Below are 27,396 nucleotides of genomic sequence, written 5' to 3' on the forward strand. Positions count from 1 at the left end.
CACACGTGCTCTTTTTAGAGTATTGTGCCTTTTTTAGGATTGGATCCTCTTAATTTTGGATTTTATTTGAGAGGATAAAGTGTAATTTTTTATCATTTATTTTATAAATAGGACAAAAAAATTATGAAAGAAAGGATATTTAAAGATAAAATATCACATTTTACTTTCTAAAATAAAAAATTGAAAATTTAGAAAATTTAAATTTTTTTTTTACACATACGTAAAAGATACTATTGTTGCCAAATATTGGCCAAAATATTTTGGATAGAGACGTCGATATGTCATTGCCACACTAATTCCTTGTGATCCGTTGACATACTCTAAAATGTTTAAGCATCAACATTGAGAAGAGCTCTGATTAATTAGTGTTTTTGTTCCTTCCATCGAATGTTCGAGTAAGAGACATGTCCTATAAACATATATTCCAATCTCTAGTTCTAGTTGTTTCAATGATTTCCGGACATTATATTTTAGTTAATATTTTAAATCATATGTCGTACGAATATCGTACTTCTTTACAATCAAGAAGTTGGTAACTGTCACCCAAAAAAAAAAGAAGTTGATAACTCAATATCGTACGTCTTTACAATCAAGAAGTTGAAAGTCAGATTTTATAGTAAGACATGAATGAAAATTTTGTGATCAATAGTTGTCTTTCATGTCCAGCAAACATAATTGAAGACCATATCCATATATTACATAGAAACTAATAAAGCTACCTAAAAATCTAATCCAACTTCGTATATTCTCTTGAAGAAAATTTTGGTAACCTCAACCACCGTTGACGAAATCGTCCAAATCCTTGAATCTTAAGTCGAAAGTGAATCCTCTTTAGTTTTCTTCCAAGGTTTCCCCATCTTTGTTTCAGGATGCTGTATTTAGATGATCTTACTAGTCTTTTTGTACAACTACATCCTGCATCTTCAAAGAAATGTTAAATGAACAGAGAGGATGATGTAAAGAAATTTTATTCAATTTCCAACGTTATGTTCTCTTCTATCTGCACGTTATATTAGACAAGTTTAGACTTAGAGCCTAATATTGAAATAACAGCAAATCCATTATGGTCGCTACCAAATTTTGTTTCACATATAACATATTAGTTCTGAAGGAGAAGAAATTCACAAATTAAATATCTTTTATTTTTTCAAATATTAAAAAAATTTTAGTTTCTAATATAAAACAATAAAAGAGTTAATTTGATCTTTTACTTTCTAATAAATGAAAAGAAAATTTAAAAAAAAAAGGGAACCACTCTGTCTTTCATCAATTAAATATTAAGAACCAATACATTTGATATTTTAAAAGGGTAGGAATTATGTTGTCAATTTATTTTGTTAGAAATTAATTCATTTGATGCAGAATTTATTGAAAACTATTTTGGAAGGTTTATTCGTGAAATAATTTATTACTAGTATTATAATAATAAGCTGCTATTGAAGAATTGTTTTCGTTTCAAAATAAATAATGTTTAAATTTTTTTGAAGTATCCAGACACAAATATTGGGAAACTAATAAACATATATATATAGACCAAGGTTTATTTGTCCAAATAATTTTTCAATATAAAAAACTTTTAGACTAACATTTAATTAAAACATAAAAAGTATGTTCATGAAACAAGTTTATACTATGAATCATGGAATGTGATCGCAATATAGCTAACCTTGATGCCTTGTGATTTGTTCATTATCTTGCTCCAATGACTCTCTATGGTGTAGGACCTGCATAAAAAAGAAACAAGAAAAAAAAAGTTCATCAATGTATAAGTAGGTTAAGCTGTAAATATGGTATTTCTATGTTGTATACAAATTAAAAAAAAATATATATTTTTGGCCAATATAGCAAATGTCTTTTTCTATCTTTTTTTCTTACCTCAACCAGATTTTCTAAGCGTTTCCTCATTCTTCTTTGGATAAAACCTTTAGTGATCTGTGGTATACAAATGCCAAACAAAATGTCATAAGAAAAGAATAGTTATTTGAACTAGAACTTGTGCATAAGAAGGAATATTGATATTAACACGTATATTACCTTTACATGGTACCTAACATAGGCATTAAAATTTAATAGATTCCAAACAGTTTTGTCTAGCCTTTTGCCATCAACATGGTGAGAAGAGATATCTGTTAGTCATGAAAACAATGTTAGCCCACGATTTATTAGAATCCATTTTACATGAAACAATTCTTTTTCTTATTTTATGTGAATCCAAACTTCAAATAATGAAATCACGAATAAACTACCAATTTTGTTTTCGAAAAATTGGATTTTGATTTTGGAGACTTATTTAGTTTTAGGAGGAGTTAAAATTTTAGTTTTATTTTCAATCTTTTGGTTGTCTTTGAATTTTGTTGTTAAGATAGAAACATAAATATGGAAGGACAAATAATGAGAATAATATTTTTTTTCCACTTTTATAAATTACAAGAAAACGAGAATATTTTGTTTTTGACCAAAAAAATTGAATATATTTGCTCCTGAGTCCTGTCTACACCAAGCACAGATCTTAAAAAATTGAAACCATAAGTATATCTAATATAAAAATAAAAACTTAATTCTATAAATACTAAAATATGTAAAACTATGAAAATTAAAGGTCAATGGTTCGAAAAGCTGAGTCTAGCCATATTTATATAGGTGTGTGTGTGTTTAATATGCAAGAAAAAAAAAGATCGTTTTTTACTACTTTGTCCTTTACTTTAAGGCTTAAGCTTTTAATTTTTGGATCACTGAATGAAAAAAATTATTTATTAAAAGAGAAATATTATTAGAAAGTACTCAAAATTTATTATTTTTTATCATTAGTTAGTCATTAATATTTAAAAATATAGAAAAGATATATTATTAGATTACTAGACCAAATAAATTGAGTTAATGACTAATTAAATAATAACTAAAAATAATAAATTTTGATAGTCTCCTAGCTATAATTTCTCTTATTGAAATGAATAGATTAACTCAATATTAGAATGAACTTTGAACTCTTTTTTAAAGTGTAAAACTTTTAAAACAATTTGCTTGTTCTTTTAAATAGATCACAATATATGGAGCATTTTTCATAAAAAAAATTATTTATTAAAATAAATAGATGGAGTATTTTTTAAATTTGTTTCTAAAAAATTTTATCAATTAAATTGATCATTCAATAAATTATGAATTAATTATATATTTTTAATCACTTTATTAACATTTTTTGTCAATGATTGATAACATAGAATATTAACTAATAGTAGCATTCATGATACCTAACATATCCAATTAGATACACTGACCAAATATGTTTATGAAAATCTATCAACTTACTTACTAGATCATATGCTAATATAGTTTATGTAATTAGAAAAAAAGAATTAAATTAATATATTTTTATAAATATATCCGGTCAACATCTAATTGGATATGTCAAATATTATGTATGTTGTCAATTAATGTTTCATATCATTAATCGTTGACGAAAATTATTAATAGAGTGACTGAAAGATAAATATAATTAATTTGTAACTTTAAAAGACTAATTTAATTAAAAAAATTTTTTAAGCACAAATTTAAATTACTTTTTTACCCTTTCTTTTTTCTTCTATTTTTCTAATATAATCATTTCACTTATTACTACCAACCATCCAACACCACCGTGATCCACCCACTACTGCATTCAGTCACCTTAAACTTTAAATTCTAAATATTAAAATTTTAAAATATTTCAAATATTAAATTTTTAATATAAAATCTAAATTCTAAATTCTAAACTTCCAATTTTAAATTTTAAACCGTAAATGGTTACTTTAAAATTTTTTTACTTGAATTCTAAATATTTTTTATTATTTAGTTTTAGATTTTTTTTTGGTTCAAGTTCAACGCTTTTTAACTATTAACTAATTTTAAATTAGTTGGCTTAATTAATATTTAATCCTTATATACTCTTTTTCTTTAAGTGCCGTCATATACTCTCTACAACCAAATGAATTTCTATATGTATCCAGTATATCTGCATTTGGAACAAAAAAAGCATCCATCGAAACTACGTTGGTGATTTGTACTGCAATCAACGTATAAAAACTTTAAATTTGGATCTTCTAAACTAAAAAAGTTAGTAAAGTAATAAAGTAAACTATTAATTATCATTGACTTTGTAACTTATATAAAATGTATATGATACTATCTTAATTTAAGAATAATTAATTTTCACTTTACTACTTTACTAACTTTCTCACATTAGAAGATCTTTATCCAAAACTTTGTAGACAAATAGTTTGTGGAATAAATTGGTGTGGGATAATAGTAATACCAAAAGAGACAAAGCCTCCATTCGTACTCAAATCCTCAAAAGCTTCTCCTCTTAGCTCTGGAGGAGGAATGGCTGACCAGCTGCATGGTGGTGCCTTGGCATATCTATCTGAACTTCCAACATCCACCAGCTCCTTTCAATAGTCATAGTAAAAAATGAGTCGATAACGAATCAACAACAAAATCTTGTGGCACTAAATAAAATCAGCAACAAACCTGGAAGAAAGCTGTTGAAATAATCACATCTGACTTTTCTGCAAACCGAATAGGGAATACTGCAATGATTTGCTGCGGCTGTTTACAGCATATATGATTTTGTCAATATGGAAATTTTATGCATTACAATGAACAACTTTTACATGGAAGAGTAGTTTTTGGTTACTTAATTGCGGCCATTTCATGTTTCTTAAAGAAATAACATTAACAAGTAATTATTTTTTTACTATTCTAACTCTGATTATTTTAAAGTAACATTAACTAGTTGGTCAAAGTTAAAATGTATGCAGCAATAATATTTGTTTATTAACAACTTTTTTTTCTCTTGTGAATCTGATCTAAAGGATCATCCCCGATGATCTTTGATTTTATACTTAGAAAATAAGGTACCATGTGATCATTAGATGAGTAAAGATAGCTATATAACTCTTGAAAGATTAGCTGACTCACAAAATAGTACCATAAATATTTTTAATCATGTTGCGGTACCAAAATATTATAAAATTTCGTTTTGTCTCCTGTGAACCACTAGTTTGCCTTTGCTCCTTATTGGAATACTAATTTGCTAACAAATTGGCCCTCGCATTTTGTATTACACTTGTCGCACGGAATTCGTATTTGGCTGAGTATAATTAAATTATTAAAAAAAAATTAAAAATATTTTTTTTATTTTTTAGTGTATTTATCAAAATTTTAATAATAAAAATAAAATTATTAAAATAAAATATCTTTTTTAAAGTTAAAATTTACATTTTTTTAATATATTTTTATTTAAAAAATATTTTTAACATAATAAATAAACAAAAAAATATTTTTATATTATTAAACCAAACATAATTGTTAGATAAAAATATATTTTTACATAAACTATTCAAATATAAAATTATTTTTATTTTTCTAAAATATCTTATAAAAAAATATTTAAAAAAAGATATTTTCGTATAAACTCATCCAAACATACATACCTCAATTTTCATAGAATATATCCAACTTTAAGATATTATTTTTCATCACCAAAATGATTTTTTTTTAAGATCAAAATAATATTTACTCACTAAGTCTAGGTTAAAAATTCATAAATTCACAAGTAAATAACTTCTTACATTCTCTATATCGTTTTGTTCCATTTTAAGGTTGGCAATCATGTTACAAATTTGTAATGTTGTTTCTCTTTCATGGCATCCAACACTACTTGTTCAAAGATTTGGTAACCTAGGAATTACCTGTCTAATGACAAAGAAAGGTTCTCTTGGATTGTAGACTAGTTTGATGGGTTTGTGCATCCCCTTAATTGCATTATCAGAGTTGAAATTCCACAATATTTCTTTCAGCTGTGAACTTAAAATCACCGAGTGAACTGTTGAAATTTCCTTAATTACCTTGATATAATCTAGAACAAAGAATTAGAATTTTATCTGTATCACCGTTCATGTATAAAAATTTAATGTACTATTTGAATGAATGCATTGTTTCACATATTTTTTGTGATTTCTTCTTGTTATCATCAAATATTTATTGTGAAAATTACACATTCTCTGTTAGAATGACAAATACTCTTATGCATTGACCAATAGTCTCAAATTTGAATTCAGCATATTATATTATGTGTATATAAATCTCAACTATCACTTTTTTTTTTTTTTACCAAAGATTGACTCGAATCCGCAACCTCTAAATGAGTATGGAGAGACTATGCCATGTGAATTATAACTCATTAGCAAAACTCAACTATCAATTATCCATTAATCATTATGTATTGTGTATAAATACATGTGTTGTTTAACTCATTTTCAATGTGTATTTTGTATTTTTTTTTTTTACCAAAGATAGGGAGACTCGAACCCGCAACCTCTTAGATAAGTATGGAAAGGCTATGTCATTTGAACTATAACTCATTAGCATGTATTTTGTATGAGGAAGTATAGGAGCCAATGGAATATTTGTACAATGTGTACAATGGAGGTTTAAGGATGTCCGGTTCAGTATTAGAGATATAACCATTAGTGTTACTTTTTTCTATCAGCTTAAACTTTTGGAATGAGTAGTATCATGACATGGTATCAGAACTCTAGATCCGAAGGGTCAAGAGTTCGAATTCGACCTTTGATGAACCCCAAAATCATATTTATTATCCCTGTATGGATAATGTTCATTTTTTAACTCAATAGCCCATTGTACACATTGTACAAATATTCCATTGGCTCCAAAGCAGGACTCATTTTGTATTTCAATATGTATCCTATACAGATAGTTATTTTTTATGTACATATAGCATGATTATTGTTATAATTAAATTTTATTATTGTAAAATATGATTAGGCTTTAAAATATATAATTTATAAATTAAGATACTAAAATAGTAATTTAAATAATAATATATAATTTAAAATTTTATTTTTTAAGTTTTACATTTTAAAAAATTGAGTAATTTTTTTTAACAATACAATTAAAATGTCTCTTTTCTTATATATATCACTAAATAATTATTTAAAAACTTACTTCTCATACAATTAGAAGCCAATTCTTATTGATATTCATAGTTGAGAAAGTTCTTTCAAATTAATGCAATGCTACGAGAAAAATTAAAGCTAATTTTAAAAGAAGATAAATAATACTCTTTCGAGTCGATTTCTAAGAAAGAACACCAATTTCATTTAAATTGATGATTGATAACTCTAATAACATCTACTATAAAATTTTTAAATTGACTATTAAATACCAAAAATTAAATAAAAAATTATTGTGAAGTCATATTTAATAATTTAATAAAAACAAATAAATATTATTTTGTACTATTCACAAAATTTTAAATTTTAGTGGAAGCACTTGTCCCTGATGACTAAAAATCTTTAAATATAAAATTATAAAAATATAAATTTATTTAAAATGAAAGTAACGTGATTAAGTGTAATTTACTTATATGTAATTAAAAAATAATGGAGTACTATGTATAGTAAAAAAATTGATATTATTAAAAGATAAAATTAAAATTTATTTTTATATATTGTTTTTGTTCCCAACGTTTTCGTTCTATTTAAGTCGCTAACGTTTTAAAATCATCTCAATTTTGTCCCGTCGTCAATTCTGTTAATGGATCCCTAACAGAGTAATAGTAGGACAACATTGAGCCAATTTTGAAACGTTAGGAACTTAAATAGGACGATTGAAACATTAGGAACAACTTTAGAATTTACCTCAAACATTGGAAAAAAAATAATACTTTACTCTAATTGAATATCTGTTTATGACAATGTCTGGATATTATCTCGCTTGCCTATTGAATTTATTTTGTTTTGACACCTACACCGGGTAGGGGTGCACAAGACCCGGACCGGGCCCGGTGGCTTCAGAGCTAATTTGATCCGGCTTCGTTATGGCCCGGTCAGACCCGAGGTTTCAATAGATGGCCCCAATTATTTATTAAATCAGGTTCGGGCTAAGTCTCGGGTCACCCGGTCTCGGCCCGTTGGACCCGTGTAGGCGTACAGTAAAAAAAATATATGCATTATTTTTTATTGTTTCTTGCCTTTGTGTTTAATGTCCACACTCCACAATTTCACTCTTCAGGGCTTCAGGCTTCACATTTCACAGCCCACAATATTTAGGGGTTAGGGCATAGCACACAACACACTCTCTCTCACTTTAAAAACGTTTCCCACTTTCCTTGAGGCACAGCGCTATAGCCCCAACGGTCAGCGGAGAGCTCCTCCTCCACACTTCCATGTCATTTGTGCTTCTTAATCTTACCTCACTCTCTCCTTCACTACCAATCTTCTTTAATTTTTTTGCAGTCCCTTTTTTTACCTTCTTCCTCCTTCTCCACCAAGTCTAATCAACCACCACAACTGCTGACCATCAAACACCGCACGCACCAGTAACTCGCCTTCAATCACCTCTCAGAGACTTAGAATTTTCACCAACGTAGTGTTCATCGCAAGACGCATAGCAGGTAATTTGTTTTTGCTAAAAACCGTTGATTTTCATTTTTTTCTTGCAACTACTGGCCTATTGGGTGCTAAATATTTTACCTATTTTGTTTGTTTTGTTCATTTTTAGGAAGAACTAATGAAATTGTTGATATTTTTCTTGTCGTAATTGATTTAATTTTGAAAAAACCTAACAAAATTGATTTTTTGTGTTTAATTTTCTGGTTTGTATTTTGAGTACTTTAATTATGAATTTATGAGAATTATGGGCTAGACGAAAGTAGCAAGAAGTTGTTGATTAGAGATAGGAATTAACAATTGAGAGGAATTGGAAGTAGGAAAAATAATTTACAATTATAATTATTGGCTGCCTTAGCAAATTATTGGAAGTAGGAATAATAATTTTAGTTTTATAATTTGCACCGCTAATAATTATAATTGATCTCTTCCACTTCAAAATTGATTGTTATTTAAAAATTGAATTTTCTAGTTTGTGCACTTTATGTTATTGTGAGTAATGCTTAGCAGCTTTGGTGAATATTGAGTAATGCTAACTGCTCTGCCTCATTCCTCACGTGCATTTCAACCTACCTTCAATTATTATCTATGGCTCTATGCCTTACTTCACTTAAGTCTAACAATAATAAAAATGAGACTGACATACTTATGAATCTTTATTATTTGTTATGTTTTTTTTTTGGATTAGTAAATTAAACATTTAATTCTTTTTGCATTTGTTATTGTTAAATGATGAGACTAAACACTTGTTTAAGTATGCTCAGTTTTATTTAGATATATTGAATTTATGATCAGTTGTTTAAGTATGTTTAGTTTTTTTTAGATATATTGTTATATGAATCTTTTTTATGTTTAAAGAAACATAAATGGGAGGAGGAAATCCTAGTTGTATTGCAGTCCAAAGTACTGAGGACAATAAAGCTATGGACATAGAGTATGAGGTTGCTGCTGTTGAGGGACAGCAAGCTAATGAGGGACAGCAGGCTACTCGCAAGGAAAAAAGTCTTATGTTTGGACACATTTTAAACAGCTTCCATTTAGCGAGACCAATGGAGAGCATAAGGCCAAATGTAATCACTGTCGAAAAGTATATATATGTCATCCAACTAGACATGGCACAAATTCTTTGAATAAACACTTAAAAATTTCTCACAAGTGGATATTTACAAAAGCAGGCAAAAATGGGACACTTCATGGCTATATGCCTACGGTTGCTGAAGAAGGTGAAGCCGGCAAAATTTTCAAAGTCAATGGCTATAGCTTGGAAGATTGTAGGAAGGCAATGGCTGAGTTTTTTATCCTTGATGAACATCCTTTTAAAGTGGTCGAAGGGATTGGGTTTCGCAAAATGATTAATCGATTTGAGCCAAGATTCACTGTACTATCCAAGATGACAATGTCAAGAGATTGCTTTCAGCTTTATTTATGAGAAGAAAAAACTTAAATCTTGGTTGGCAAAGTCATGTGCTCGAGTTTGTTTGACATCAGATTGTTGGACATCAAATCAAAATTATAGCTACATGAGTCTAACTACACATTTTGTTGATGACGAATGGAAGCTACAAAAGAGAATTCTCAACTTTTGCTTGATTGAGAACCACAAAGGAGAAACAATAGGGAGAGAAATTGAGACATGTTTGAGAGAGTGGAGAATTGAAAAGGTCTTCACAATCACATTAGACAATGCATCTTCAAATGATGGGGCTATCACTTACCTTCAAAGAAAATTAGCTGCAAGGGGTGGATTGGTGTGTGGAGGAAAATATTTGCAAATGAGGTGTTGTGCTCATGTTCTCAACTTGATAGTGAATGAAGGAATTAAAGAGCAACATGCCTCCATTGAAAGCATTTAGAATGCTGTTAGGTATGTTAGATCTTCTCTCCAAAGAATTAAAAAATTTAAAGAATACATTGAGGCTATGTTGATAGAGTCTAAAAGTCTTGTTTGTTTAGATGTTTCAATTAGATGGAATTCCACATATCTAATGTTAGAACATGCTCAAAATTTTGAAAAAGCTTTTGATAGACTTTTTAATCAAGAAATTGATTTTTTTAGATAGTTTGGAGAGGATAGTGGGGGTAAAAAGAAAGTTGGTCCACCCACGGTACTTGATTGGCAACATGTTAGGCTATTCATTGATTTTTTGAGAATCTTCTATGAGATTACTGTGTTTTTCATCTTCTTTACATGTTACTTCAAACAAATACTTTCATGAAATTGCATCTATAAATTCTCAACTAACATCTTGGAACCACAACAATTCTGAATTATTGGGAACTATGGCATGCTCTATGAAGGCTAAATACGATAAATATTGGGGACCAGTTGACAAGTTTAATCCTTTGATACTTGTTGCTGTTGTTTTAGATCCTCGATACAAACTTGATTATCTTTCTTGGTGTTTGGAGGATGTATATGATAAGGAAGTGGCTACTAGTATGACTAGTTTTGTAAAATTTACATTGGAGACATTGTACAAATTTTATTCAAAAGAAATTGTAGATAATAAAGTTCTTGATGATGGTGGCAGTTCCTCTAGAGCTTCTTTGGATGATAAAGATAGTAGTAGTCAGTCTAGTGCTAAGTGTGTTGCTACAAATAGAGTGAATTTTGTGGAAAAAATAAAAGAAGGAAAAAGCTAATGCAGATAACAAATCTGATGTTGAGAAATATTTAGCCGAAGATCCTGTGGATGTCGAAGATGAGAATTTTGATATATTGGCATGGTGGAAGTTAAATGGATCAAAATATAAAATTCTTTCTCCCATAGTCCATGATGTCTTTGGTATTCCAGTTTCAACTGTTGCATCTGAATCATGTTTTAGTACTGGTGGGCGTGTGGTTGATCTTTGCCGTAGCTCTTTGTCACAAAAAATGGCAGAAGCTTTAAACTGCACTCAAAGTTGGTTGTATCCTTCTAAGCAGATATTTGAAAAACTTGAGTTTGATCAATTTGATAGTAGTGATGGTGCACCACTATTTTGTAGTACATCTTGTGCTTAATTGAGTGGATTTTATCCACTATTCTCACACTTATTCATGTAAATTGCATGTTTTACATTTTCCTTCCTGATTTTGTGCTATCATTGAAAACATGTTTCTTTGGTCTTAATTTAGCTAATTTTAATCCTCTCTTATTACCATTCGATGCCATGATATGTGTGTTAAGTTTTTTCAGAGATTACAAGGCAGGAATAACTTAGAGAATGGAAAGAAAGCATGCAAAAGTGGAAGGAATACAAGAAGCTGAACAAACTGCAAAGCTGTCAGCCCTAAACTCTTTGCACTCAATTGACCATAACTTGAGCTACAGAGGTCCAAATGAGGCGGTTTTAGTTGCGTTGGAAAGCTAACATCCGGAGCTTTGCAACAATATATAATTTGATATAGTTTCCTTGCTGTTAGGCGACACGCACGCATAGATTGTGCCGCAGACAAGTGACACGTACGCGTGGGCGACGTGTACGCGTAACAGAGCCACATGCTGGACGTATCAGAAATCACTGGGGGCGATTTCTTGGCTATTTTTGACCCAGTTTTCGGCTCAGAAAATACATATTAGAGGCTACAGAGTGGGAAAATCCAGTCATTCATTCTTCACAACATTCATTCACATAATTTTAGGTTTTAGATGTAGTTTTCTAGAGAGAGAGGCTCTCTCCTCTTTCTAGGTTTTAGGATTTAGGATTTCTCTTAGTTTTAGGTTTATTTCTCTTTCAATCCAGGTTTAATGTTCCTTTAATTTAGTTTCTCTTCTACTTTTATTTATTCTATTACTTTAATTTATGAGTTTTCATGTTAGATTTGATTTCTCTTATTAATGCAATTTGAGGTATTTCATGTTTATTGTTTGTTTCTCCATTTGTTGTTATTGAATCTCTTGGCTTTGCTTGAGTAATTGGTGACACTTGAGTTATCAAACTCCTTTGTTGATGGATAATTGTTATGTTTGCTAGTTGATTTGAATTCCACTAACTCTAGTCTTTCTATAGGAGTTGACTAGGACTTGGGAAATCAAATTGATTTATCCACTTGACATACCTTCATAGTTAGAGGTTGACCAAGTGGGAGCAATGAATAATTCTCATCACAATTGATAAGGATAACTAGGATAGGACATCCAGCTCTCATACCTTGCCAAGAGCATTTCTAGTTATTAGTTTATTCCTTTTGCCATTTACTATTCTTGCTTCTTATCCTAAAAACCCCAAAATATACTTTTACATAACCAATAACAAGAACACTTCCCTGCAATTCTTTGAGAGATGACCCGAGGTTTAAATACTTTGGTTATCAATTTTATTAGGGGTTTGTTACTTGTGACAACCAAGTTTTTATACGAAAGGATTCTTGTTGGTTTAGAAGTTATACTTTCAACGAGAACTTATTTGTGAAATTCTAGACCACACAAAAGTCTGTTCGTAAAAAAATGGCGCCGTTGCCAAGGACTTGCAAACGTGTGCCTTATTATTGGTTATTGTAAATATTTGCTTTCCATATTTGCTTTTTGCTTGTTTGCTAGTTTTTGTTAGTTAAGTACTTAATTGCTTATTTTTATTAGTTTTTATTTTTATTTTCTTTAGCTACTATGAACTCTCACCTGTTTGGCTATGAGTCTGGTTACCATTCTATTGCAGGAAGAGGAGATTACAATGAGAACATGCATCAAGGTTGGAACAACCAAAGATGGGAGGCGCCACAAGGATTTGATCAGCCCTCTTGGCAATAAACTCCTCCGATGGATTACAAGCAAAAACCATTCTGTGATGCATATCAAGGCAATGGTTATGGTGGACCTTTCCGTGACAATCAACACCCACCACACTATACCTATGAGCCCCCTCTTCAACATAACTTTAAACCACCACACTCACAAGCCGCCCACTACCAAACATCCTTCTATGATCCTAATCATTACCCACCATACCACCCATCTTATGAACCATACATAAAACCACCCCAATTTCAACCTAATTACTCCCAAGAACCACCACTTCCATATGCACCATGTCCATATCCATCAATCCAAGAGTCTTATGATCCCAATTACGTTATCCAAGAGGAACAAGAGTCACGGGATCGCCTCAAGGACACACTGGATCAATTTCAAGCAACCGTTCATCAATTTGAGCAAGTGGTAAGCCGAAAAACACACGAAGCTTCCATAGATAAAGAATCTCAACTGGAGAACAAGGAATTGAAGTGTGTTGCACAACAAGTGGACAAGATGGAGAGTGTTGAACCACTACATCCTTATTATGATGGACCACCCTCATATCATGAACCTTCCCTCCTAGATAATAGACCCTCTTATCCATCCCGATCTCCCATGGATGACACTACAAATGTTCTTCTTTCAGAGGAAAGATAGATGCAAGGGAAAACACAGGAGTTCCAGGAGAATATGCTAAATTTCGCGGCCGCCTTGGGCGAGTTAATAAGTCGATTAGCCTCCCAACGGCTAGACACTCAAGGAACTCCCATAGCTACATATGAAGAATCTAATGAAGTGTGTAGCATGGAGGAGACACTAGAAACGCCAGTGGACAATGAGGAACGTGACTTTGTATGAGAACAAGTGGAGGAAGCTGCAATAGTTGAAGAGGAAAACATGGTTGAAGACTTAGGAGATGCTGAACCCCTATAGGAATCTAGAGCTGTGGAACATTCCCCCAAGAAGATTGAAATTGATGTTGAGGAGGATAGTGCACGACCTCCAAGACATGTTCCATATGAAGAATTGGACGGAATAGATCAAGAAACAAGTTTCCTTGGTGAAGATGATCATGGAGCAAGTCTACCTGTTAATGAATCCTTATCTACAATTGAACCCTCTCTCATGCCCTTGGTAAAAAATGAAGAAGAGATTGAATTGGAAGAAAGCTACCAAGAAGAAGCGGTTGCAATTGAAAAGTCTTGCAAAGAGGTGGAAGAATCCAAAGAAGAGCACAAGGAAATGGAGCTTGTAAGCCCAGTGGAAACACCTCTCCCAAACCCATTACCATCCAATACAATATTCAAGTGGGTAAAATTCTCATCCTTGACCTTTACTTTCCCACTTGAATATGGTTTACTTGAGACAAATGGTCAGCTTAGAGCTCTTTGTGGCTCTAAGAGTAAGAGGGAGATGGTTAGTAGTTGGCAACACAATCCTAGGTTCGTTGTGGTTGGGAGCGCAAAATTTAAATGCAATGGTTGGTGTAAAACTCGAATGAATGGGTCTAAGAAGCTATTTGGATGCCTTAGTGAGAATTCGGATTGCTTACCACCCGGATGGAATCATGATGATCAACTTGAAGACGGGTGTAGAATCAAGATTTGGGATCCAGGAATATATGAGGATCAATTTTGGGAGCTCAAAGCTTGTGAAGAACTCCATCAAAGCTTGAGGAATTTAGCTGGTATTGATAAAGCTTATTGGAAGCCCAAGCATTGGTGAAAGTTTCAAGACGAGTTCAAGCACAAGCCACCATGACAAGGAGCTCACCGAATGTCCAACTTAAGGACTTTAACTAAAAGTGCTAGGTGGGAGACATCCCACCATGGTATAATTGTCCCTTTTCATTCCTAGTTTTATTTTCTTTTGTTTTTCACAATATTCACTCATAATTTCTGTATAATCATCTACATTCTGTATTCTGCATTTTGCATTATATATATATATAAACAAAAAACGGGGGAGATCGACGCGCAAGCGCCTACGACGCGCACGCGTCGTTTGTGTATGCACACCTGAACAGAGAGTTACGTGAGAGACGCGCGGGAGGAATGCGTGGCGCACAAGCCACCCCACGCGTACGCGTGCCTCACGCGTACGCATGCCTCACGCGTATGCGTCCCCTGAAAAACGTTCAACCCATGCATAAGCGTCTGCGACGCGTATGCGTGCGCATGAAAAATCGGCGTAAAAGCGTGCTGAACAGAGAGTTGTGATGGTCCAGGGCTGGTACTATGCTAGAGGCACAACCTCACCCACGCGTACGCGTCCCTGACGTGTGCACGTACTTTTGCTTCCAGAACACCCACGAGTACGTGTTGGCGATGCTTACGCATCGAACGGCCAACTCAGTCTTCACGCGTACGCGTGATGCCCACGCGCACATCATACCCCGTTTTTCATTCCCTTCTCCTTTCTTCTCTCGTTGCCCCTTCTTTTCTTCCCCCCATCTACTCTGTCCCCCTTCTTTCCATTATTGCATTTATTTATTTCATGTTACCTTAGTTATCTATGAGTTCTTCTCATGCATTTTTATGCTGGTATTGGAATTTTATTTGGGTACTATTTTATTATTTTGAACCTGTGGATATTATAAGGATTGATTTGACAATTGACATTTAAGTTTGGCTCTCATATATATTTGGACTCATTCTTTTCATTTTTATTCTCACATTGCACTCCACATGTATTTGGGGTTATCATTCACAATTGTCATCATAACAAGTGCTCTTTAGTTTGGAACATTTATTACTTGATGCTTAAGTTATGCTTCTCATGCCTGTTACTTGTATGTTTTTACCCTCCTGCATCTTATTATTCTGAATTGCCTACATGATCTAAATTGATGTCTTACCTACATGTTGTAGCTACCATGTATTTAAGCCATTATCTTTTCTTTGGCATTCATTATCACTTGGAATTTTCTCCCTTCCAGTCTTAGTTATCTATATTTCACACTCTTCCTTTTTCTTCTTCCTTAGGCATTGGTACCAAGAAAGGAAAAGAGAAGGGCACTGACAAGACACCAGCAAGGAGTGGAACCAAGAGACCTCCAGCTAAGGCGCCTCCATCTACAAGCGTCAGTTGGAGCTACCCGTCCACTTGCACATCTTAGCATGCACCGATGATGATGCAAGCTTTAAGTGTGGGGAGGTCGATACCAACTTCCAGGGGTTAGTTACCTTCTTTTCAACACCATTGTTTAATTTTCTTTGTAGTTCATTGTTGCATTTGCATGTTTGATTGCATGTTTGTTTGATTTTTGTGCATATTTTACCATTGCTTGGTTAAAGTAATGAGTTTCTTTTCAAGACCCTTTTTACAATTTTTCACTAATTTAAATTAAAAATTTGTGTTAAACTTGTTTGAAGCTTGTATTTGGAACATAGTTTATAGCTAAGAACACACAACCTATGAGACTTGAGCTTAATTATATGGTTACATTATTTAGCCATAAATTTTTGTTCTTGTGTATTTTCTTCTCTATGATTGTAATCTATATTTTTTCATTCTATATGTCCATTGTTTAGTGTATTTACATGCTTGCATATGATTGAGACCATCATTTGTTGTTAGCTCACTTATCCCAAATAGCCTACCCTTTCAATCACCTTTGTTTGCCACCTTGAGCCTTTTAATCCCCGTTTGTTCTATATTTTACCACATCACTAGTCTTAAGCAGAAAAATAATTAATTACCCCAAATGAATCTTTGGTTAGCTTAAGTTAGAGATTGTGTGTCAATTAAGTGTGGGAAACTATGGAAACTTGGGTTGATGAAAGTATACAGTGTTTTATTAACAAAATATTGGGAATTTGGGTACCTACTCATGTGAGACCAGAAAAATTAAAAACTCATGTGCATTGATATGTTATGTTTGCTTTAAAAAAAAAGGAAAAGAGAAAAACCAAAAATATTCAAATAATTAAGTAAACAAGTGAATAAGGGGACAAATTTACCCCAATGTTAAGTTTAATAAATGATCAATGCATATGTGATAAAATTGAAGAAAAGTTGATACATGAGTATGTAATGCAAAAGTGGGAATTTTGGTTAGCTAGGCAAGATTTTAGAGTTACATAGAGTGTGTATGTGTGTTAGGTGAGAGCTTAGGTTAATCAAAGATTCATATTTTAGCTCACATGGCCATACATATATCCTCACCCTTACCTTAGTCCCATTATAACCTTGAAAAGACCTCATGATGTTTGCATTGGTATACTAAATACTTTTTGATTGGTTAGATGAAGAACAAAGTTTTAGAAAGCATGATTAGAGAAGAGTAGAGTGATTGACCCTAGACACTTGAGAGATTAGAGTGCATATACACTTCTTGTGAGGGTTCAATGCTTAATTCTATGTTCACTGTTTTCATGAGCTATCTTCTTACAAGTTTACTTGTCTTTTATTGTATAATTTGAATTAGTGAAATCTGATTTATGTTTGTCTTGAAGAGCTTATTTCTTTTAACCAAGTAGATAGAAATATCTTAGCACATAGTTGCATTTATAGGTTGCATCTCATACTTTCTACCATTCTTCTTCACTCTTATAGCTTCTCTTGAGCTTTGCATGAGGACATGCTAATGTTTAAGTGTGGAGAGATTTGATGCACCACTATTTCATGGTACAATTTGTACTTCATTGAGTGGATTTTATCCACTATTCTCACACTTATTCATAGAAATAGCATGTTTTACATTTTCCTTCCTGATTTTGTGCTATGATTGAAAACATGCTTCTTTGGCCTTAATTTTGCTATGTTTAATTATCCCTTATTACCATTCGATGCCTTGATATGTGTGTTAAGTGTTTTCAAGGTTTATAGGGCAGGAATGGCTTAGAGGATGGAAAGGAAGCATGCAAAAGTGGAAGCAATAGAAGAAACTGAAGGAATTGCTGACCTGTCCAGCCTGACCTCTTCGTACTAAATCGACCATAACTTGAGCTACAAAGGTCCAAATGAGGCGGTTTTAGTTGTGTTGGAAAGCTAACATTCGGGACTTCGCAACGATATATAATTTGCCAAAGTTGATCTGACGTTTAGGGACGCGCACGCGCAAAGCACGCCTACGCGTGACCTAGCGAAAGTTCAATCCACGTGTACGCGTGGACGACGCATACGCGTGACAGAACGCCGTGCTGAACGTATCAAAAATCGTTGAGGGCAATTTCTGGGCTATTTTTGACCCAATTTTCGACCCAGAAAATACATATTAAAGGCTACAGAGTGGGGAAATCCAGTCATTCATCGATCACAACTTCTCATTTACACAATTTTAGGTTTTAGATGTAGTTTTCTAGAGAGATAGGCTCTCTCCTCTCTCTAGGTTTTAGGATTTAAGATTTTATGCTTTTGAGTTGGATATTAACAGAGTTACTACCTCCGTTGAATTTTTTATCATTCTAGTTTGTTTCCTTTTTCCCTTGCTCTTTCATATCCTTAATCTCTGTTCAGAATTACAATTGGATTGTTTTTAAGATTTATTAATGCAAGAAGTATTTTTCCATTTAATTTTATTATTTGTTTAATTGCCATGTCTTCTTTCTATTCCCTTCACATGTATGCAAAATTGGCATCCATGTCAATGGAGTAGGCTCTCAACTTGACGTTGGAGTTAGATTAATATTTGAGACCCTTGAGTTGGAATACTTAAGAGTTAATTGGTAATTGGAAGTTGTTGGCCAACTTTCTAGTTACTAACACTAACCCTTCCCAAGGGAGAGGATTAGGACTTGTGAATAGAAGTTGGCTCCCAACTTACTTGACTTTCCTTTAATCAGTAAAGGATAACCAAGTAGAATAGCAACCTCTTACCATTACACTTGGGAATATCCAACAAGGATAGAACTTCAGATTAATCTTCTCCTAGTCAAGGCTTTATGTGCCCATTGCCCAAACTCCAAATTTCCCAGAAAACGCATAACCAATAATAAATACACTTCCCTGCAATTCCTTGAGAGACGACCCGATGTTTAAATACTTTGGTTATTATTTTTATTGGGTTTTCTTAAGTGATAACCAAACTTTTATACGAAAGGATTCTTGTTGGTTTAGAAGCTATACTTTCAACGAGAACTTATTTGTGAATTCTAGACTACACAAATATCCGTTCGTCAAGTGGCAAGATTGTTAATGGTATATTTAATTTATGATGTCTTTATTTTTTTCATTATTTAATTTAATTTATATGATAATCTTGAGAGACTAATTTTTATATTTTGCAGATGTTACTAACACATCCACACAACAAGAATCAAGTTCACAACCTTGAGAGCAAGCTACGAATCAAATGAATTTTATTCTGTAGTTGTTTGCTACTTAATATTTTGTTGTTATTGTTGGTATATATGACACTATAAATTATTATTATTATTATTATTATTATTATTATTATTATTATTATTATTATTATTATTATTATTATTATGTTAATCTTGTGTTGGGTGTTAACTTTATTTTAATTGTCTTTTCAACTTTTAATGTTTAGTGTGTAATTGACATAATTATTATTATTAAATTTTAAATTATTATTATTATTAGATTCTAAATTATTATTATGTGAATGTTGCAATGTTATGGAATAATTATTTTCCAAAATTTAGAGGTTCAAAAGATGTAGAATCTAATTTTTGGTGATGTCGTGATAAAGTTGATTAAGATCCGGGCTTCACCCGGTCTAGACCCGGCTTAAGTGTGGCCCGAAAGTAACACGATTTCATTGGGTCTAAGGCCGGATAAGGGTCTCATAAATAGACCCAGTCATTATTTAGGGTCAGATTCGGGTCACGGCAAACCTAGCTTCACCTGACCCCATGTGCACCCCTAGCACCGGGTAAGAACGGAGGTTTCATCCTGCTTGTTTCGTGGTTGCGGTATGACGTGGGGACGACGATACGTAATGCCTATATTCTCTCAGATGAAAGGTGAAACGACACTCTCCATTGATGTAAGACGACAACCTCTGTTGTTTGACACGTTTATAACTCTGGGAGAAGGTGAGACGACATTCTCCGTTGAGTTAATGGTATCATGATTGATAATTCCTCCTGTAATGCGCACCGAGATACCGATCCATGGTGTCAACCAGATTTTGTGTTGGGTTTGGCGTAATAACCGACACGTGAGCTCATGGATAGTAGGACAGGCATGCATCATCTAAATTTATGTGACATTATTTGAGTTTGTTTATTGTATTTGGTTTGCCTATGTGATTAATTTTCTACTTAACTGTTATTTGCTCTATTTGATGTATTTGTTTTTGTTTGTGGTTGATTTTCCTACTTGTGTTTGCTACTACTATTAAAATCATTGAGATAATGAGAAGACTAATGACTTGTATTGAGGGGAATTGAAAATCTAAGATCATTAATTAGTTGAGTTTTAAATTTTGATTATCCTGTTTGGTTTAGAAGAACCCTAGGCTTGAATTTTGGGTTGTTTTGAGTATAGGATTGTCTAGCGGGTTCATGTCTTTTGACATAATCTCTATTTGGAATTATTACCCCACTGGAAACCTTTTAATTCTCACCCGTTTTGGTAATTGTTTATTTTACAGATACATCACGTGATGCACCTTGTTGAGTGTGTTGGTTTTCTCTTGGAAGTGAATATTGTCTTTTGAAATTTTCATTTTGCTTTAGATGTTATTGTTCTCCACTTTTGTACATTGTAATTGTATATCCCTCTTAGAGGTTGATTATAGAGGAACAAGCTGTATTTTGTATTTTTTTAGGATGTATTATACTATTTAGCCGGTTTTGTCTTCGTAGGTTGAGACTAGTATTGATATGTATCTCCTTTTAAATCCTATGTATATATTTATATGTTTCGCTCTTTTTTATATGTCGACACTTGTTATTCTTCAACGTTTCAAATGTAATACAATTTTTGTGTTGTTATTTTTTTTATAAGCTCCTAGCTATATTATTATCTTTTAAATATATGTATTTTAAATATATGTATGTATTTTGTTTTCAAACATCATAATGTCTCACCATTCCTGATCTATGACTATTGCATAAAGTTTTGTGCGATAAAATTTTACAAAATACACGAGTTATACATGGCTGCATTATTACTAATTTAGGCATGAAGTGAAGGATCACATTTTTGTACTTTATTATTTATTTGGTTGTCATTGTAAACCAAATAAGTATAGATATATTTCTTTTACAATTTGAATAAGATAAGTAATACAATTTTGCTAATACTTATCTTATTGGTAACCAATATATGTAAAAGACTATATTTATGTGTATAATATCTTTCTTGTCTATAATGACAATGAAATAAGATTATTGGACAACTAAAAATAAAGTATTTGAAATATAATATATTTCTTGTCTCTCGGTGTGGTGTGAGTTGCGCTTATTTTTAAATACTCTTATATATATATATATATATATATATATATATATATATATATATATATATATATATATATTTGAAAATATAAATTTTCTTATATACATTACAATATTTTTGAGCTATTGCAACATGTAGTACAGACAACACTTAAAAAATATTGTCTATAATAATCAAAAACAACTTTTAAAATTTATTGCAAAAGAATAAGGCTATTGTAACTCTTTATTAACTAACGTGTCATAAGCGTTCTCTTTGATCAATTAGAAAACATGTAAAAAGCATTACTTTAGTAAATTAATCAAGCAACGCTTATGGTTTTCATATATTACCCTTTATGAAAGATGCTTTTAAATTTTTAACAGACTTCTCATTATAATCGTTGCCTAAAATAATTCAATATTTTCTTTTAAAATTTTACGCGTCCCTCTAAATATTTTAAGAAGAACAGCATACATTCATCACCTGGTTCACTCCTGTTACTAAATCGTGATACTCTTCCTTCTTCTTCTGTGTTGTCCTTGTTGTTATTTTCTCTTTTTGCTGCTGCTGTTGTTACTGTGGTTTGAGGAGCGAAATTCGATCTCATATGCTTTGTTCATGTTGTGGCTCGCTTTGATTTACCTCATTTGTTACCGAATTCAGCGATTTCTTCACCACCGTTAGGGATCGAGCCTTCGAGTTCATCTTGGAAGGTTCTTTCGAGTGGATGCGCCAGCTCCATGGAGGCTTGTTCGGACGGCGCGTGTGAGTTTCATGGTTGATTGTGGAGGCGCGTTGGTCTTCGATCTCTCCCAGACGAACGCTTGGATGGCGTTCAGAATCAAAATCATGAATAACCTAAATCCCTAACCCCAACCCTAACACAATTTTTCCAATTTCACAACACTGATGTGCGTGTAAAACCCGGTTAATTAACGGCTAATTAACCCATAAATGAGAATTTATTCTAGAAAGCCCAAAATGTGATTTTTATGGTTAAATATGATAGAGGAGATTGAGACGAGAATTTTGGTACCAATTTTATATAATTCGGACCAAGATTGGACCGAACGGGCCAAACCGGGCCAATTGGACCCAAAGTGGGCCCTTGGCCCAACATAACTTAACCAAAACCCTAGTTTTCAGCACTCTCTCTCCTCATTTGTTACACACACAAGCTGAAATTTGAGAGAAAGGGAGGAAGAACACTCTCTCAAGTTCTCTCCCTTGGTTGATCTTCAAACCATCATAACTTTTGATCTAGAGCTCCGATTGCCGCTCCGTTTGCGGCCACGCGTTCACCGCGGAGAAGTCTACAAAACCCATACAATCAATCTTGAGGTAAGCCACAAGTTTCTGTTCGAAATCTCAGCCCTTATTTTCGAGTTTCATGGGTGAAATATTGAGATTTTGGGTTCTTTGATGTTATAGGACCCAACTCTCTTGAAGGGGAAGATTAATCTTGTCTCCTTGGACCTTGGGTGTGGTAAGGTTCCTAACCCTAGTGTATTTTGTTGTTTTATGATGTTTGGATTTTGAGATGTTGTGTATGGGTATGATGGTTGTGGCTTAGGATGTGTATGTGTGGATATTAGAGCTTGATTGGTGACTTTGAAAAGCTTGAAAAGGGTTTGGTGGTGAAAAATCTGTTCTTGGAGGTGTTGAGGCCTTGAAAGCTTGTGGATAAGTGATTGGAAGTGCTCCGGTGGAGCTTGGGAAAATCGGCTAAGATATGGTTTCGGTTTCCCGTATCTAATATGTAATGTGGTAGGAAATACTTAGGCTAGAGGCCCTAAGATAGGCATTAAATTGTTGATGTTGTTGAATTATTGATATATATGATGTGGTCATATATGTGATGATGATTAATGATGCCTTGATGGTATGATGTATGAGAAATATGCATGTTGTGATATATGCTTGATGTTTGGTTATGGTTGAATTGTGGGTTGGACCATGTTGATGGTGAGTATGATATTGATTGTGTACAATGATGATTTATTGGAATTGGTGTTGTTGAGAATTGGCATGAGTAAGAGTATATGATATGTCAATATATTTGAGTTTGAGCCACTTGGGTGAAGTGGGTTAGAATGATGAGATAGTGATTTTGTATATTGTGGTAATGTGTCAATGTGTGAGTTGAGGAGGCTTGATATTGAAATTGATATGTTTTGATTGATTTCAAAGAAAAGGGATGAAAATGGCATGTTTTGATTGATTTTGAAAAGAGTTGGAAATGGCTTGTTTGCAAATGGCACTTTGTGGTTTTTATGAAAAATATGGTTTTTGGGCATACTTTGGTGGGACATAACTTGGACTACGGATCTCTGTTTTGTGCCAAATCTATTTAGAAATGAAATTGGATCCGGGATGTCCATGCCGTTCGAAGAACGGGTGAAAAATGATTTAAAATGAGAAAGTTATGTCCGTTGGAAGATTGGGGTTTAAATTGGTGAATTCTGCAGCTTTTAACTTAGAAAATTTTTAGCAGAATGACCCCTTGCGCGTGGGCGCACTTGGCGCGTGCGCGCCGTTCTTCCGGAAAATGCCATCCACGCGTGAGCGTGATGTGCGCGGGCGCACCGATGGTGCTGCACCCAATGCCCAGCCATTTCCAGAGAGTTATGCCAGAACTGTGTCAGTGTTGTGCCTGGGGCACGAGAACACCCACGCGTACGCGTGGTTGACGCGTACGCGTGGTTGACGCGTACGCGTCGATTGGCAAAGTTTTAATCCACGCGTTAGCGTGCATGATGCTTGCGCGTCGATGAAGTTTTTGAGGCCATCCACGCGTGCGCGTGGAGTGCGCGTACGCGCGGACCTGTTTTCATCCCAAAGTTGATTTTTGAGTTTTAAAAGCCAAACTTCATACTTCTAAGCCTCCGATCTCACCACTTATATCTTAAATCATTATGACATGCCTAGCTATTAAAAAGGGGCTAGTGAATGAGGTAACTTGCGAGTGAAGCAAGGGAAAAATGAATGATCAATGAGGATCATTGATGATTATGTGAGATGTGGAGGATGGTGGTGGAAGTGCTTGTATGCCATTGGCCGAAGAGCCGTAATTGTTTATGAATATTGGCTGGTTCTGGATCGAACCGTGAGCCGGAATAGCTGTGTATGCTATGAATATTGGCTGGTTCTGGATTGAACCGTGAGCCGGAATGGCTGTGTATGCTATGAATATTGGCTGGTTATGGATTTAACCATGAGCCGGAATAGCTGTGTATGCTATGAATATTGGCTGGTTATGGATTTAACCGTGAGCCGGAATGGCTGTGTATGCTATGAATATTGGCTGGTTATGGATTTAACCGTGAGCCGGAATGGCTGATATGGATGTTGATCCATGGATGAGAATTCATGCATGTTTATGCTGAATTATTGATAAATTGTGATTTGCACTTCCACTATCTGAGATACGAGTTTCCTTGGGTAGTAGCAGTGGCTAGCCACCACGTGCTCCAGGTTGAGACTTGATACTCTGTTGACCCTATGTCATAAGTGTGGCCGGGCACTGTGAAAGACCCGGATGAGCTCGCCCCCGTAAATATTCACCAGTGAGGGTGATGGATATGGATCATGATTATGATCAAGTTTATAATGAGTATAACTCGAGTTGGGGATGCGTGACAGAGGGACAGTCCAATGGTTAGCTACCAAGACATGTCGGGTTGGCTCTATAACCGACAGATGATATCATCAGCCACTAGGGACATGCATTCATCATATGCATACTATGTGAATTGTTTGAGATTGCCTGTTTGACTGCATATTACTTGCTAATCGTCTAAATGCCTTAATTGCTCCTATTTGTATATTCCTTGTTTGATATAACTGTGTTTGCTACATTATACTCCTGTTGGTGGTTGGGAGGTCTGAAGGAATTGGAAAGGGAAGTATTAGTTAGACTGAAGAATCTTTAGTCAGATACCCTTATATGGTTTAGCTTGTTTATAAGCTTTGATATTATCTGGAGGAAGTTCTAGGATTGCTTTCGGCTTTCCTCTATTATTATGTATTATATATGTGGAAGCTGTTACCATGCTGGGGACCTCTGGTTCTCACCCATGCGGATTTTGTGGTTTTCAGATGCAGGACGTGAGGTTTCTCGCTGAGGCATGCTGGAGACTTCTAGATTTGCGAAGATCCTTTGTTCTCGGGGCTATGTTTTGGTTTATATGTTTTGCTTAGATACTTTTATCTCCATTAAATAATACAAACTGTGATGACTCCTCTTATGGGAGATTTTGGAGAATATGTTTTATGTATTTGTGTCCCTTTGGGTTTCCTTGGGGTTTTCCTTATTTTTATCATATGTATATATTGTTATGCTCGGACCGGTTATCTTCGCATCCGGATCTTGAGTCTTGATATTCCTGTTTTTGACACTCCTCTGTAAATATATAATCACGCGTTGGTTATCCTTGTTTGTTACGTTATCGATCGGAGTGTTACGCTTTCGAGTTGCGGTTTTTGTTTACCCCTTTTTTCTACAAAGGCTCCTAGTTATAATCAATCATTCATACTATTATACGTACTAAATTTTTATTTTAGAGGTTGTAATACCTTGCCATCTCTGAATTATGACTTAAGCATAAGACTGTGTATGGTAGGGTGTTACAGTGCGCATTCTGCGTTTCTCTCTGCTCTACCGAGTTCTGCTCTACTTCGCCGTGTTCTTCTCCTCGCGTCGAGTTCTGCTTTGCTCCACCATGTTCTTCTGCTCGCGCCGAGGTTTGCTCTACTCTGCTATATTCTTTTGCTCGCACCTTGTTCTTCGTTCTCTTGCGCTGAGTTTTGCTCCACTCTTCCGTATTCTAAATTGGGAGAAGTAGCTACTTATGCAAAAATAGTGAGAAATGTGACCTTGTTTTTCTTTTCCTTAATGTTTCAGAAATTTCATGTAACTCAATTAGATTATAGTAAGGCCATCTGCAGATAAATGTGAGGTATGTTCCTTTTGTCTTTAAATATGTCATTTAATTTTAAGTTTAAGAAATTAGAGAATAAACTCTCAGTTGCTGCTATTTTACAGGCAGAGTTGTTAAGCAAGAAATATGAGGAGAAGTACAAACATTCTAGTGGAAATAACATCCAAATTGATTGTTGAAGAATCTGAATTTCGTGATATACAGGTAATTAAAAATTTGCATTATTATTTGGTAAATAGTAAAAGGATTTTAGGGAAGAATGAATTGTTATTAGCCTTGCTTAATGGATGTAAAGGTAATTATAAAGGTAAGAAGAATGAGATTTTGCAGCGGGAAGGGAGAGAAGAAAAGGATTTTTCTGTGGTCTGAGGTTCTTCTTGTAAGGATTTTTTTCCTACTTAATGGGTTTACTTAAAGAGCTTTTGTTTTTAGTAATTGACTGTGTGGGATTGGCTTGATTTTTTCTAGTTTTGAAATGTTGCTGAAAATGAAGCTTTCTTCAGCTAATTTTTGTCCTCCACCCCTGGAAGGTATGTTATGTATACATTCTTGTTTGCATATTCTTCCTTGTTCATCTCCCTTTCTATTCTCCACGTTTTTGGAACTAGTTATTGTTGCATACCAGTGTTAAGGGGTGAAATGCTATTCTCTTTTAGATCTTGATGGACTTTGGTTGTTGAGAATTTTGTGTATATAATTATATGGTTACAGGAGAAAAGAGAGACTGCACGGGGATTCAGTTTAAGCCACCTGGGTGTTGGGTTCCACTTCCATGGTTGAAGGTGGTAAAGTTAGCCATCTTCACATGCTTCTTGTGTTCTGCACTCTTCCTCTTAGTTGTCTTTTTTTGTCTTTACCTTTATTTCACTCAATTCTTTTACTTTCACAATTAACTTTATTAATACCTACAATTTTCCAGATCTTGACTCTGAATATCTATTT

General features: G+C 33.6%; 1 protein-coding gene across 6 annotated transcripts in view; it reads right to left on the bottom strand.

The window, feature by feature from the left end:
* Positions 1-537: 537 nt before the first annotated feature.
* Positions 538-27,396, bottom strand: part of LOC112743168 (actin-related protein 2/3 complex subunit 2B) — a 39,823-nt gene continuing 12,964 nt past the window's right edge. For 2 of the 6 annotated variants that reach the window (XM_072219110.1, XM_025792391.3), the window contains 7 exons: positions 5,727-5,893; positions 4,504-4,581; positions 4,289-4,421; positions 2,035-2,126; positions 1,876-1,932; positions 1,667-1,724; positions 538-915 (listed from right to left, as the gene is read on the bottom strand). In XM_072219110.1, coding sequence (XP_072075211.1) covers positions 728-915; positions 1,667-1,724; positions 1,876-1,932; positions 2,035-2,126; positions 4,289-4,421; positions 4,504-4,581; positions 5,727-5,893 — 773 coding nt within the window. In that variant the 3' untranslated portion in view covers positions 538-727. Of the gene's footprint in view, positions 922-1,666; positions 1,725-1,875; positions 1,933-2,034; positions 2,127-4,288; positions 4,422-4,503; positions 4,582-5,726; positions 5,894-27,396 lie in introns of all 6 variants that reach the window. The other 4 variants (XM_029291891.2, XM_025792382.3, XM_072219089.1 and 1 more) reach the window with 3 other exon arrangements.

This window comes from Arachis hypogaea, chromosome 2, assembly GCF_003086295.3.
Source record: "Arachis hypogaea cultivar Tifrunner chromosome 2, arahy.Tifrunner.gnm2.J5K5, whole genome shotgun sequence".
Taxonomy (NCBI): Eukaryota; Viridiplantae; Streptophyta; class Magnoliopsida; order Fabales; family Fabaceae; genus Arachis; species Arachis hypogaea.